This window comes from Sphaeramia orbicularis, chromosome 12, assembly GCF_902148855.1.
Source record: "Sphaeramia orbicularis chromosome 12, fSphaOr1.1, whole genome shotgun sequence".
Lineage (NCBI taxonomy): Eukaryota > Metazoa > Chordata > Actinopteri > Kurtiformes > Apogonidae > Sphaeramia > Sphaeramia orbicularis.
The window spans coordinates 74593383-74609378 of NC_043968.1; the positions used below are offsets into that span (position 1 = coordinate 74593383).

Genomic DNA, 15996 nt, shown 5'->3' on the forward strand with positions numbered 1-15996 from the left:
TACCACAAATGACCAGTGTAGGGTCTTCAGGCCCTGAGTTCCTCCTGGTGCAGATGATTTCTAATCATTTGGGATGTTCAGGCCTGTTGTTGGTACCAGTGCTCTCTGCTGCAGTGAACGTCCAGAACCTGCAGGTGGATATGTCACCAGTGTTGGGGATACTCAAACTACATGTAGTTCAACTAAATTTTGCCATAACTTGCTGGTAGTTAAACTACATCCATATTTTGTGCTGCGTCAAGTAGTTCAAGTACTTTTTGGGTAATTGTTACCTCCGCCAAGGAGGTTATGTTTTTGCTGGCATTGGGTTATCTGTCCGTCTGTCCGTGTGCAAGATAACTTAAAGAGTTATGGACGGATTTGGATGAAAATTTCAGGAAATGCTGATACTGGCACAAGGAACAAATGATTAAATTTTGGTGATGATCGGGGGATGGGGGGGCCACAGGGGCCCACTGATCTGCCTAGGCGGAGGTCTGTGCTCTCCGAGTTCTTTTCTAGTTTGTAATTTAACTACTCAATTTGCGAACTACAATTTTGGGCAACAACATAAAATTAAGGAGTTTTTTTTAGATTTATTTTTACCTTCGCCAAAGAGGTTATGTTTTTGTCGGCATTGGTTTGTCTGTTTGTCTGTCTGTTTGTGTGCAAGATAATTCAAAAAGTTATGGATGGATTTGGATGAAAATTTTGGGAAATGTTGATACTGGTACAAGGAACAAATGATTAAATTTTGATGGTGGTGGTGGGGGGGACTGATCTGCCTTGGTGGAGATCTGCGCTCTCCGATTGCTTTTCTAGAAAAGACAACGCAGACCTCTGCCAAGGCAGATTAGTGGCCACCCCACCCCCGATCACCACCAAAATTGAATCATTTGTTCATTGTGCCAGTATCAACATTTCCTGAAATTTTCATCCAAATCCGGGGCACTGATCTGCCTTGGCGGAGGTCTGCGCTCTCTGAGTGCTTCTAGGTTGTAATGTAAACTGTATTTCATCATTGAACACAGACAGTCCCTTTTTCTTTCATACTAAATGTCTTTGAAGCCATGATCATGTGATGACATCACAGCCAACGCTGTCTCTGATTGGCTGGCCCTGGCACCACTCCAATGCTTTGCAGATGTTCAATCATGACTAACATCGTGTGCTCGTCACCACCATGGACAACCCTCCCATCGGCCCCACCCCTGATAGCGATGGACCACCCCAACCATGGCCATATTTAGTTTCATATTCACCACATGTACATTCTTAATTTAACGCTGAACATAAAAAGTAGTTTCTAAAACTACTTTTTCTAGCCATAGTTTTACAAACTTCATTTCTCCAGGGGTGGAAATGTCATTAGTTTAACCCACTGCATTGATGAACTACTGTGGTTTTATAACCTACACTTACAAAGTTTCTTCTCCATCACTGTATGCTGGTCTTGGTTATGGGTGGTGACGTGTGGTCGACCAGGGTGAGGACAGTGGGAATGAATTTTTATCTCTATTTAATCTTTCTTAAGCAGTTTATCATCATTTATTGTATTACCCTGTTACCCCCTGTCTTACTCTATTTTGCATTTTTCTACTGCAAATCATGCATTTTCCTATATTTAATTTAGATGTTCAGGAAAACTCAAAGTAAATTCAAAGGTTATTTTATCAAAGCAGAGAAAACTGAAGAAAAAGAGACTTTTTCAGTTCATTCCATCATTAACTGAACATAAACCCAGTGTGTCCATCCACTGTCATTGATCCAACTCCATGGGCTTTACTGTTGAATCAGTGTTGTAGAAGATGACAGTGTTTCCACGGTAACTACGGAGCCTCTGAACGTCCAAATGAGTCATATCTGATGAGCATGAAAAGATGAAGAACTGTATTTTACACCAATTATTTACATGTATTGATAGAAATAATGGATCAACAGGTGTTAAACAGTTTAGAGCAATAGATGATTTTGGTCACCAGTGGATGTTTGGGTCTTTGCAGGTTAAATTTAAAGTTGAGTGGTGCATTTTTAAATCCCTTGAGTGTACTTGGCAGTGATAAATAAATCCAGGTGTAAACTAACAGGCAGGTGACATCCGATGCATCTGGAGTGATTGTGTTGGACAGACAGTGGGTCATGATCATCTCCTGCGTGGACTGATTGATCAGAATCGAGGGTAAAGGAGGAATGAGGGACGTCTGACCCAACTGAAATATGTCTGTTAAAACATGATAAAAAACAAAATAAATCAACAAAATCAAATCACTAAAAGAGTCACCAGCACCTGCACATCCTCCCCACAGGAGTCAGGAATGCAAATACTAGCAAAATACTAGCAGTATGACTTTTTACAGAAGAGGATTAGGGCCACTGGGGAAAAAAAATAAAATGAAGGTCCAATATATATTTATTATTATTATTATTATTATTATTATTATTATTATTATTATTATGAGAAAAAAAGTCAGAATTCTAAGAAAAAAGTCAGAATCCATAATTTGTTTCTCAGAATTCTGACTTTAATCTCAGAACAATCACAACAAAAATGTTTTAAAAAGTCAGAATTTTGAGATTTAAGTCAGAATTGTGACTTTTTTTTTCTCAGAATAATATATATATATATATATATATATATATATATATATATATATGACCCTAATTTTTTCTTCTCCAGTGGTCCTAATCCTCTTCCGTGAGCGCTTCAATAAGCCCCCTTTTTTTTATTTTACCAAACTACACAGTACAGTTTAACAGTTTAAACTGATAAACTGCATATATGTATGATATTGTAACTGAAATAATAAAATGAATCTTTCTTCCCTTTGAAAACATATAAAAGTAATCAATGTGTACATAGTAACCCTTTAAGTGCCAAAGTTGCAATATTGTGAAAGCAACAAACGAATGAAACAGACAGTTTTTTGAAATCTTTTATGTCAAAATTGAATATTTCTGTAAAAAAAAGATGATAAATCTGACTTTATTATGGTCATGAATCTGTGCATTATCTTTAGTAACCACACAAATTTACAGACTTAAACTGCAATCCCAATATTCAGTGCAATAATAGCAATATGACTTTTTACAGAAGAGGATTAGGGCCACTGGGAAAAAAAATAAAAATAAAATTAAGGTCCAATATATATTTTTATTATTATTATTATTCTGAGAAAAAAGTCAGAATTCAGACTTTGTTTCTCAGAATTCTGACTTTAATCTCAGAACAATAATAATAATTTTAAAAAAAACTATTTAAAAAGGTCAGAATTCTGAGAAAAAAAAGTCAGAATTTTGAGATCAAAGTCAGAATTCTGACTTTTTTTCTCAGAATGATTAAAAAAAGACAATATTGGACCTATTTTTCCCCAGTGCCCGTAACCATCTTCCGTAACTTCTTCAGCCCCACTTTTTTTTTTTTTACTAAACTATATAGTACAATTTAACAGTTTAAAATTACAAACTGCATATATGTTTATGTTTATGCATTTGGCAGATGCTTTTTTCCAAAGCGACTTACAGGGAAAAACTAATCAAATCACTCAATCAATCTAATTTTATTTATATAGCGCCGGACCACAACAAAAAGGTTATCTCATGACACTTTATATATAGAGTTGGTCAAAACTAGACTCTAAGCCAATTTACAGAAACCCAACAGATATATGTACAATATTGTAACTGAGATAATAAAATTGTAACTGAGATAATAAAATAAATCTTTCTTCCCTGTGAAAACATATAAAAGTAATCAATGTATGCATATTAACCCTTTAAGTGTCAAAGTTGCAATATTGTGAAAGCAGCAAACGAATGAAACAGTTTTTTGAAATCTTGATCTCAAAATTTAATATTACTGTTAAAAAAGATAATAAATCTGACTTTATTATGGTCATGAATCTGTGCGTTGTCTTTAGTAACCACACAAATTTACAAATTTATACTGCAATCCCAGTATTCTGTGCAATAATAGCAATATGACTTTTTACAGAAGAGGATTAGGGCCACTGGGAAAAAAAATAAAATAAAATTAAGGTCCAATATATATTTTTATTATTATTATTCGGAGAAAAAAGTCAGAATTCAGACTTTGTTTCTCAGAATTCTGACTTTAATCTCAGAACCATAAAAAAACCCAACTATTTAAAACAGTCAGAATTCTGAGAAAAAAGTCAGAATTTTGAGATTAAAGTCAGAATTCTGACTTTTTTTTCTCAGAATAATAAAAAAAGACTATATTGGACCTATTTTTCCCCAGTGCCCTTAATCATCTTCCGTAACTTCTTCACTAAGCCCCTTTTTTTTTTTTTTTTTTTTTTTTTTACTAAACTATATAGTACAATTTGACAGTTTAAAATTACAAACTGCATATATGTATGATATTGTAACTGAGATGATAAAATAAATCTTTCTTCCCTGTGAAAACATATAAAAGTAATCAATGTGTACATATTAACCCAATAAGTGCCGAAATCGCAATATTGTGAAAGCCACAAACGAATGAAACAGACAGTTTTTTGAAATCTTGATCTCAAAACTTAATATTACTGTAAGAAATAGATAGATAGATAGATAGATAGATAGATAGATAGATAGATAGATAGATAGATAGATAGATAGATAGATAGATAGATAGATAGATAGATAGATAGATAGATAGATAGATAGATAGATAGACTTTATTTATCTTAATCTGGGAAATTGCAGCAACAGTATTTGACACTGTAAAAAGTAGAATATGAGAATAAAAATCAAATCACTAAAAGAGTCACAGTGTTTTTTTTGTTTTGTTTTTAAGGAGTCACTGACCGTTGAGAACCAGCACCTGCACATCCTCCTCCCCACAGGAGTCAGGAACGCAAATACCCACAAAGTACTGGAGTGTTCCCTGCAGTGATAAAAACACAGTCAGCCTAATCTGCCTGAGTGGAGCTCTTCCACAGTGAGACGTCCTCTGTGTTGTACCTGTCTGAGAAACACTTGGCAGTACCGTCCAGAGAAAGTGGGAGCACGGGCAGAGCGACACTGCAGCAGCAGACCGGGACGGTTGGCATTACCTCCTTCAACGTTGCTACCCATTTTTCCAAAAGCATCGTACACTGATAACACATGCACAAATACACACACAAGCAACTGTAAACCAGCAATAATGGCAATCGGATGTCCAGTGTGTGGTCAAGTGTGGATAAGTCACACTGACCAGAGAGTAATACTGAATTAAAGATGATGTTTAGATATTTTACAGTCTTTGTACCTTTTTTTTTTTTTTTTTTACCAGATTATGTTAGTGCATTAAAATGGGAAAAAAAATCTGACTTTATTATGATCATGAATCTGTGCATTGTCGTTAATAACCACATAAACTTACAGACTTAAACTGCAATCCCAATATTCTGTGCAATAATAGCAATATGACTTTTTACAGAAGAGGATTAGGGCCACTGGGGAAAAATTTTTTAATTAACGTCCAATATATATATATTTTTATTATTATTATGAGAAAAAAGTCAGAATTCAGACTTTGTTTCTCAGAATTCTGACTTTAATCTCAGAACAATAATAATAATAATAATAATAATAATAATAAAAACATTTAAAACAGTCAGAATTCTGAGAAAAAAAGAAGGAATTTTGAGATTAAAGTTAGAATTCTGACTTTTTTCTCAGAATAATAATAAAAAAAAATTGTGTTGGACCTTAATTTTTTTCCCAGTAGCCCTAATCCTGTTCCGTAACTTTTTCGCTAAACCCCGTTTTTTTTTTTTTTTTTTTTTTTACCAGATTATGTTAGTGCATTAAAATGGGAAAAAAAATCTGACTTTATTATGATCATGAATCTGTGCATTGTCTTTAATAACCACATAAACTTACAGACTTAAACTGCAATCCCAATATTCTGTGCAATAATAGCAATATGACTTTTTACAGGAGAGGATTAGGGCCACTGGGGAAAAATTTTTTAATTAACGTCCAATATATATATATTTTTATTATTATTATGAGAAAAAAGTCAGAATTCAGACTTTGTTTCTCAGAATTCTGACTTTAATCTCAGAACAATAATAATAATAATAATAATAAAAACATTTAAAACAGTCAGAATTCTGAGAAAAAAAGACAGAATTTTGAGATTAAAGTTAGAATTCTGACTTTTTTCTCAGAATAATAATAAAAAAAATTGTGTTGGACCTTAATTTTTTTCCCAGTAGCCCTAATCCTGTTCCGTAACTTTTTCGCTAAACCCCGTTTTTTTTTTTTTTTTTTTTTTTTTTTTTACCAGATTATGTTAGTGCATTAAAATGGGAAAAAAAAAAATCTGACTTTATTATGATCATGAATCTGTGCATTGTCTTTAATAACCACATAAATTTACAGACTTAAACTGCAATCCCAATATTCTGTGCAATAATAGCAATATGACTTTTTACAGAGGAGGATTAGGGCCACTGGGGAAAAAAATTTAAATTAAGGTCCAATGTATATTTTTTTATTATTATTATGAGAAAAAAGTCAGAATTCAGACTTTGTTTCTCAGAATTCTGACTTCAATCTCAGAACAATAATAATGATAATAAAAAAAACATTTAAAACAGTCAGAATTCTGAGAGAAAAAGGCAGAAATTTGAGATTAAAGTTAGAATTCTGACTTTTTTCTCAGAATAATAATAATTAAAAAAAATTGTGTTGGACCTTAAATTTTTTTCCCAGTAGCCCTAATCCTGTTCCGTAACTTTTTTGCTAAACGCCGTTTTTTGTTTTTTTGTTTTTTACCAGACTATGTTAGTGCATTAAAATGGAAAAAAGTGACTTTATTATGATCATGAATCTGTGCATTGTCTTTAATAACCACATAAATTTACAGACTTAAAGTGCAATCCCAATATTCTGTGCAATAATAGCAATATGACTTTTTACAGAAGAGGATTTGGGCCACTGGGGAAAATTTTTTTAATTAACGTCCAATATATATATATATATATATATTTTATTATTATTTTGAGAAAAAAGTCAGAATTCAGACTTTGTTTCTCAGAATTCTGACTTTAATCTCAGAATAATAATAATAATAATAAAAAAAAATATATTTAAAACAGTCAAAAGTCTGAGAAAACAGTCAGAATTTTGAGATTAAAGTTAGAATTCTGACTTTTTTCTCAGAATAATAATTTTTAAAAAATTGTGTTGGACCTTAATTTTTTTCCCAGTAGCCCTAATCCTGTTCCGTAACTTTTTCGCTAAACCCCGTTTTTTTTTTTTTTTTTTTTTTTTTTTTTACCAGATTATGTTAGTGCATTAAAATGGGAAAAAAAATCTGACTTTATTATGATCATGAATCTGTGCATTGTCTTTAATAACCACATAAACTTACAGACTTAAACTGCAATCCCAATATTCTGTGCAATAATAGCAATATGACTTTTTACAGGAGAGGATTAGGGCCACTGGGGAAAATTTTTTTAATTAACGTCCAATATAAATATATATTTTTATTATTATTATGAGAAAAAAGTCAGAATTCAGACTTTGTTTCTCAGAATTCGGACTTTAATCTCAGAACAATAATAATAATAATTAAAAAAAAACATTTAAAACAGTCAGAATTCTGAGAAAAAAAGACAGAATTTTGAGATTAAAGTTAGAATTCTGATTTTTTTCTCAGAATAATAATAAAAAAAAATTGTGTTGGACCTTAATTTTTTTCCCAGTAGCCCTAATCCTGTTCCGTAACTTTTTCGCTAAACCCCGTTTTTTTTTTTTTTTTTTTTTTTTTTTTTTACCAGATTATGTTAGTGCATTAAAATGGGAAAAAAAATCTGACTTTATTATGATCATGAATCTGTGCATTGTCTTTAATAACCACATAAACTTACAGACTTAAACTGCAATCCCAATATTCTGTGCAATAATAGCAATATGACTTTTTACAGGAGAGGATTAGGGCCACTGGGGAAAAATTTTTTAATTAACGTCCAATATATATATATTTTTATTATTATTATGAGAAAAAAGTCAGAATTCAGACTTTGTTTCTCAGAATTCTGACTTTAATCTCAGAACAATAATAATAATAATAATAATAAAAACATTTAAAACAGTCAGAATTCTGAGAAAAAAAGACAGAATTTTGAGATTAAAGTTAGAATTCTGACTTTTTTCTCAGAATAATAATAAAAAAAAATTGTGTTGGACCTTAATTTTTTTCCCAGTAGCCCTAATCCTGTTCCGTAACTTTTTCGCTAAACCCCGTTTTTTTTTTTTTTTACCAGATTATGTTAGTGCATTAAAATGGGAAAAAAAATCTGACTTTATTATGATCATGAATCTGTGCATTGTCTTTAATAACCACATAAACTTACAGACTTAAACTGCAATCCCAATATTCTGTGCAATAATAGCAATATGACTTTTTACAGGAGAGGATTAGGGCCACTGGGGAAAATTTTTTTAATTAACGTCCAATATATATATTTTTTTATTATTATTATGAGAAAAAAGTCAGAATTCAGACTTTGTTTCTCAGAATTCTGACTTTAATCTCAGAACAATAATAATAATAATAATAAAAAAAACATTTAAAACAGTCAGAATTCTGAGAAAAAAAGACAGAATTTTGAGATTAAAGTTAGAATTCTGATTTTTTTCTCAGAATAATAATAAAAAAAAAATTGTGTTGGACCTTAATTTTTTTCCCAGTAGCCCTAATCCTGTTCCGTAACTTTTTCGCTAAACCCCGTTTTTTGTTTTTTTTGTTTTTTTTTTTACCAGATTATGTTAGTGCATTAAAATGGGAAAAAAAATCTGACTTTATTATGATCATGAATCTGTGCATTGTCTTTAATAACCACATAAACTTACAGACTTAAACTGCAATCCCAATATTCTGTGCAATAATAGCAATATGACTTTTTACAGGAGAGGATTAGGGCCACTGGGGAAAATTTTTTTAATTAACGTCCAATATATATATATTTTTATTATTATTATGAGAAAAAAGTCAGAATTCAGACTTTGTTTCTCAGAATTCGGACTTTAATCTCAGAACAATAATAATAATAATTAAAAAAAAACATTTAAAACAGTCAGAATTCTGAGAAAAAAAGACAGAATTTTGAGATTAAAGTTAGAATTCTGATTTTTTTCTCAGAATAATAATAAAAAAAAATTGTGTTGGACCTTAATTTTTTTCCCAGTAGCCCTAATCCTGTTCCGTAACTTTTTCGCTAAACCCCGTTTTTTTTTTTTTTTTTTTTTTTTTTTTTTACCAGATTATGTTAGTGCATTAAAATGGGAAAAAAAATCTGACTTTATTATGATCATGAATCTGTGCATTGTCTTTAATAACCACATAAACTTACAGACTTAAACTGCAATCCCAATATTCTGTGCAATAATAGCAATATGACTTTTTACAGGAGAGGATTAGGGCCACTGGGGAAAAATTTTTTAATTAACGTCCAATATATATATTTTTTTATTATTATTATGAGAAAAAAGTCAGAATTCAGACTTTGTTTCTCAGAATTCTGACTTTAATCTCAGAACAATAATAATAATAATAATAAAAAAAACATTTAAAACAGTCAGAATTCTGAGAAAAAAAGACAGAATTTTGAGATTAAAGTTAGAATTCTGATTTTTTTCTCAGAATAATAATAAAAAAAAAATTGTGTTGGACCTTAATTTTTTTCCCAGTAGCCCTAATCCTGTTCCGTAACTTTTTCGCTAAACCCCGTTTTTTGTTTTTTTTGTTTTTTTTTTTACCAGATTATGTTAGTGCATTAAAATGGGAAAAAAAATCTGACTTTATTATGATCATGAATCTGTGCATTGTCTTTAATAACCACATAAACTTACAGACTTAAACTGCAATCCCAATATTCTGTGCAATAATAGCAATATGACTTTTTACAGGAGAGGATTAGGGCCACTGGGGAAAATTTTTTTAATTAACGTCCAATATATATATATTTTTATTATTATTATGAGAAAAAAGTCAGAATTCAGACTTTGTTTCTCAGAATTCGGACTTTAATCTCAGAACAATAATAATAATAATTAAAAAAAAACATTTAAAACAGTCAGAATTCTGAGAAAAAAAGACAGAATTTTGAGATTAAAGTTAGAATTCTGATTTTTTTCTCAGAATAATAATAAAAAAAAATTGTGTTGGACCTTAATTTTTTTCCCAGTAGCCCTAATCCTGTTCCGTAACTTTTTCGCTAAACCCCGTTTTTTTTTTTTTTTTTTTTTTTTTTTTTACCAGATTATGTTAGTGCATTAAAATGGGAAAAAAAATCTGACTTTATTATGATCATGAATCTGTGCATTGTCTTTAATAACCACATAAACTTACAGACTTAAACTGCAATCCCAATATTCTGTGCAATAATAGCAATATGACTTTTTACAGGAGAGGATTAGGGCCACTGGGGAAAAATTTTTTAATTAACGTCCAATATATATATATTTTTATTATTATTATGAGAAAAAAGTCAGAATTCAGACTTTGTTTCTCAGAATTCTGACTTTAATCTCAGAACAATAATAATAATAATAATAAAAAAAACATTTAAAACAGTCAGAATTCTGAGAAAAAAGACAGAATTTTGAGATTAAAGTTAGAATTCTGACTTTTTTCTCAGAATAATAATAAAAAAAAATTGTGTTGGACCTTAATTTTTTTCCCAGTAGCCCTAATCCTGTTCCGTAACTTTTTCGCTAAACCCCGTTTTTTTTTTTTTTTTTTTTTTTTTTTTTTTTTTTTTTTTTTTACCAGATTATGTTAGTGCATTAAAATGGGAAAAAAAAAAATCTGACTTTATTATGATCATGAATCTGTGCATTGTCTTTAATAACCACATAAATTTACAGACTTAAACTGCAATCCCAATATTCTGTGCAATAATAGCAATATGACTTTTTACAGAGGAGGATTAGGGCCACTGGGGAAAAAAATTTAAATTAAGGTCCAATGTATATTTTTTTATTACTATTATGAGAAAAAAGTCAGAATTCAGACTTTGTTTCTCAGAATTCTGACTTCAATCTCAGAACAATAATAATGATAATAAAAAAAACATTTAAAACAGTCAGAATTCTGAGAAAAAAAGGCAGAAATTTGAGATTAAAGTTAGAATTCTGACTTTTTTCTCAGAATAATAATAATTAAAAAAAATTGTGTTGGACCTTAAATTTTTTTCCCAGTAGCCCTAATCCTGTTCCGTAACTTTTTTGCTAAACGCCGTTTTTTGTTTTTTTGTTTTTTACCAGACTATGTTAGTGCATTAAAATGGAAAAAAGTGACTTTATTATGATCATGAATCTGTGCATTGTCTTTAATAACCACATAAATTTACAGACTTAAAGTGCAATCCCAATATTCTGTGCAATAATAGCAATATGACTTTTTACAGAAGAGGATTTGGGCCACTGGGGAAATTTTTTTTAATTAACGTCCAATATATATATATATATATATATATTTTATTATTATTTTGAGAAAAAAGTCAGAATTCAGACTTTGTTTCTCAGAATTCTGACTTTAATCTCAGAATAATAATAATAATAATAATAATAAAAAAAAAAATATTTAAAACAGTCAAAAGTCTGAGAAAACAGTCAGAATTTTGAGATTAAAGTTAGAATTCTGACTTTTTTCTCAGAATAATAATTTTTAAAAAATTGTGTTGGACCTTAATTTTTTTCCCAGTAGCCCTAATCCTGTTCCGTAACTTTTTCGCTAAACCCCGTTTTTTTTTTATTTTTTTTTTTACCAGATTATGTTAGTGCATTAAAATGGGAAAAAAAATCTGACTTTATTATGATCATGAATCTGTGCATTGTCTTTAATAACCACATAAACTTACAGACTTAAACTGCAATCCCAATATTCTGTGCAATAATAGCAATATGACTTTTTACAGGAGAGGATTAGGGCCACTGGGGAAAATTTTTTTAATTAACGTCCAATATATATATATATTTTTATTATTATTATGAGAAAAAAGTCAGAATTCAGACTTTGTTTCTCAGAATTCGGACTTTAATCTCAGAACAATAATAATAATAATTAAAAAAAAACATTTAAAACAGTCAGAATTCTGAGAAAAAAAGACAGAATTTTGAGATTAAAGTTAGAATTCTGATTTTTTTCTCAGAATAATAATAAAAAAAAATTGTGTTGGACCTTAATTTTTTTCCCAGTAGCCCTAATCCTGTTCCGTAACTTTTTCGCTAAACCCCGTTTTTTTTTTTTTTTTTTTTTTTTTTTTTTTTTTTTTTACCAGATTATGTTAGTGCATTAAAATGGGAAAAAAAATCTGACTTTATTATGATCATGAATCTGTGCATTGTCTTTAATAACCACATAAACTTACAGACTTAAACTGCAATCCCAATATTCTGTGCAATAATAGCAATATGACTTTTTACAGGAGAGGATTAGGGCCACTGGGGAAAAATTTTTTAATTAACGTCCAATATATATATATTTTTATTATTATTATGAGAAAAAAGTCAGAATTCAGACTTTGTTTCTCAGAATTCTGACTTTAATCTCAGAACAATAATAATAATAATAATAAAAAAAACATTTAAAACAGTCAGAATTCTGAGAAAAAAAGACAGAATTTTGAGATTAAAGTTAGAATTCTGACTTTTTTCTCAGAATAATAATAAAAAAAAAATTGTGTTGGACCTTAATTTTTTTCCCAGTAGCCCTAATCCTGTTCCGTAACTTTTTCGCTAAACCCCGTTTTTTTTTTTTTTTTACCAGATTATGTTAGTGCATTAAAATGGGAAAAAAAAAAATCTGACTTTATTATGATCATGAATCTGTGCATTGTCTTTAATAACCACATAAACTTACAGACTTAAACTGCAATCCCAATATTCTGTGCAATAATAGCAATATGACTTTTTACAGAAGAGGATTAGGGCCACTGGGGAAAATTTTTTTAATTAACGTCCAATATATATATTTTTTTATTATTATTATGAGAAAAAAGTCAGAATTCAGACTTTGTTTCTCAGAATTCTGACTTTAATCTCAGAACAATAATAATAATAATTAAAAAAAAACATTTAAAACAGTCAGAATTCTGAGAAAAAAAGACAGAATTTTGAGATTAAAGTTAGAATTCTGATTTTTTTCTCAGAATAATAATAAAAAAAAAATTGTGTTGGACCTTAATTTTTTTCCCAGTAGCCCTAATCCTGTTCCGTAACTTTTTCGCTAAACCCCGTTTTTTTTTTTTTTTTTTTTACCAGATTATGTTAGTGCATTAAAATGGGAAAAAAGAAAATCTGACTTTATTATGATCATGAATCTGTGCATTGTCTTTAATAACCACATAAATTTACAGACTTAAACTGCAATCCCAATATTCTGTGCAATAATAGCAATATGACTTTTTACAGGAGAGGATTAGGGCCACTGGGGAAAAAAATTTAAATTAAGGTCCAATGTATATTTTTTTATTATTATTATGAGAAAAAAGTCAGAATTCAGACTTTGTTTCTCAGAATTCTGACTTCAATCTCAGAACAATAATAATGATAATAAAAAAAACATTTAAAACAGTCAGAATTCTGAGGAAAAAAAGGCAGAAATTTGAGATTAAAGTTAGAATTCTGAGTTTTTTCTCAGAATAATAATAATTTAAAAAAATTGTGTTGGACCTTAAATTTTTTTCCCAGTAGCCCTAATCCTGTTCCGTAACTTTTTTGCTAAACGCCGTTTTTTGTTTTTTTGTTTTTTACCAGACTATGTTAGTGCATTAAAATGGAAAAAAGTGACTTTATTATGATCATGAATCTGTGCATTGTCTTTAATAACCACATAAATTTACAGACTTAAAGTGCAATCCCAATATTCTGTGCAATAATAGCAATATGACTTTTTACAGAAGAGGATTTGGGCCACTGGGGAAAATTTTTTTAATTAACGTCCAATATATATATATATTTTTTTTATTATTATTTTGAGAAAAAAGTCAGAATTCAGACTTTGTTTCTCAGAATTCTGACTTTAATCTCAGAATAATAATAATAATAATAAAAAAAAACATATTTAAAACAGTCAAAATTCTGAGAAAACAGTCAGAATTTTGAGATTAAAGTTAGAATTCTGACTTTTTTCTCAGAATAATAATTTTTAAAAAATTGTGTTGGACCTTAATTTTTTTCCCAGTAGCCCTAATCCTGTTCCGTAACTTTTTCGCTAAACCCCGTTTTTTTTGTTTGTTTGTTGTTTTTTTTTACCAGATTATGTTAGTGCATTAAAATGGAAAAAAAAATGAGATTAAAAAAAAAATTAAATTGGACTTTAATATTTTTGTCAAGTGGCCCTAATCCTCTTCTGTAACTTTTTCACTAGCCCCCCCCCCCTTTTTTTCTTTTTCTACCAAACTGCACAGTACAGTTTAACATTTTAAAGTGATAAACTGCATATATGTAGGACATTGTAACTGAGATAATAAAATACATCTTTTTTCCCTGTGAAAACATATAAAAGTAATCAGTGTGTACATATTAATCCTTTAAGTGCCAAAGTCACAATATTGTGAGAAACAACATAAAAGAATGAAACAGACAGTTTTTTTTTGAAATCTTGATCTCAAAACTGAATATTATTGTAAAAAAAAAGATGATAGATAGATAGATAGATAGATAGATAGATAGATAGATAGATAGATAGATAGATAGATAGATAGATAGATAGATAGATAGATAGATAGATAGATAGATAGATAGATAGATAGATAGATAGATAGATAGATAGATAGATAGATAGATAGATAGATAGATAGATAGATAGATAGATAAAAATGATGGATGAACGGACAGACTTTATTTACCCTAATCTGGGAAACTGCAGCTACAGTATATGACACTGTAAAAAACAGAATATAAGAATAAAAAATTGAACTCAAGAGCAAACCCACTGTATAGAATAAATTAGAAGTAAATACAAACAGAACTGGGTATGAAATGTGGATAATTTCACGGTAAGGTGCAATAATAAACTGTAATGTGTAAGTAAAATGTAATTTTGCAGTAGGTTGGAGGTGCGTACGGACTCACTGCGAACTGCATATTCCTTCGGAGCGTGCTGGTTCATGTCCAGGAGGAAAGTGTTGGTGTCCTCCAAACATCTGGGAGACACAGCTGTGGCCTGTGTTTGTTCATCCAGCGCTGAGCTGCACCCTGAGCACAGGAGGAGCACCACCAAATCCAGGACCATTTTACCACTGAATACAGCTGTTCACTGGAGAAGGTGTTTAAATAGAGTCAGAGGTGACACATCATGGAGAAGGTGGCATGAAATTCATCTTGTACAGACCGGATTGAAAAACACACCTGTCTTTGTTCACAGTGTGAAAAGGGGTTTGGGTTTCAGCACAGAGGATGAGACCACAAACGTACGCTATGTGGTACGTATGTTATTTGTATGCTTGGCTGCACTCAGACAGCTACTGTACAGGCTTTAAAGTCAAAATACAAGTTAATCTGGCGATGTCTACTGCCACAGTACTGTGGCACAAAATATCAATTTGTCTATTTCCACAGACTAATCACATGTCAGCATTTGTACTACAGGGTGAGTCAGAAAAAACGCTCTTTCCATTTAAAGAAATTGTACTGCTAAAACGGAAACACTGATTTTTCTTTTGACCATACAGTCATATTGATGTGGTTATTGAGCATGTCTGGTGATGTAGTCATAGATTTATTGCATTGCATAAGAGAGAGAAGGTCCGTTGTTTATTGGGCACTGAAATACCTGCCAACACAATGTATGCCACAGTGAACAAACTTGAAATTGACAACAATTACAGGAGTCGGGGCTTTGCTTTCACACTCAGGACATAGGCCTACATGACAGTGCCCAGGGAGTTTTCATCATGGCAAGACCACAGCGATTGCAGGTATTATTTCCTCATCGAGTTGTCTGTTTGGGTCAGGAGAGAGAGTGGCCACCTAGATCCCCGGACTTGACCCCCCTTGATTTTTTCT

At 30.5% G+C, this 15996-nt stretch overlaps 1 protein-coding gene across 1 annotated transcript in view; it reads right to left on the bottom strand.

The window, feature by feature from the left end:
• Positions 1 to 15223, bottom strand: part of oacyl (O-acyltransferase like) — a 32958-nt gene extending 17735 nt beyond the window's left edge. Inside the window, exons 1-4 of the mRNA XM_030148385.1 lie at positions 15064 to 15223; positions 4945 to 5078; positions 4789 to 4867; positions 2065 to 2200 (exon numbers count right to left, since the gene is read on the bottom strand). Coding sequence (XP_030004245.1) covers positions 2065 to 2200; positions 4789 to 4867; positions 4945 to 5078; positions 15064 to 15223 — 509 coding nt within the window. The remainder of the gene's footprint in view (positions 1 to 2064; positions 2201 to 4788; positions 4868 to 4944; positions 5079 to 15063) is intronic.
• Between the last annotated feature and the right edge of the window lie 773 nt (positions 15224 to 15996).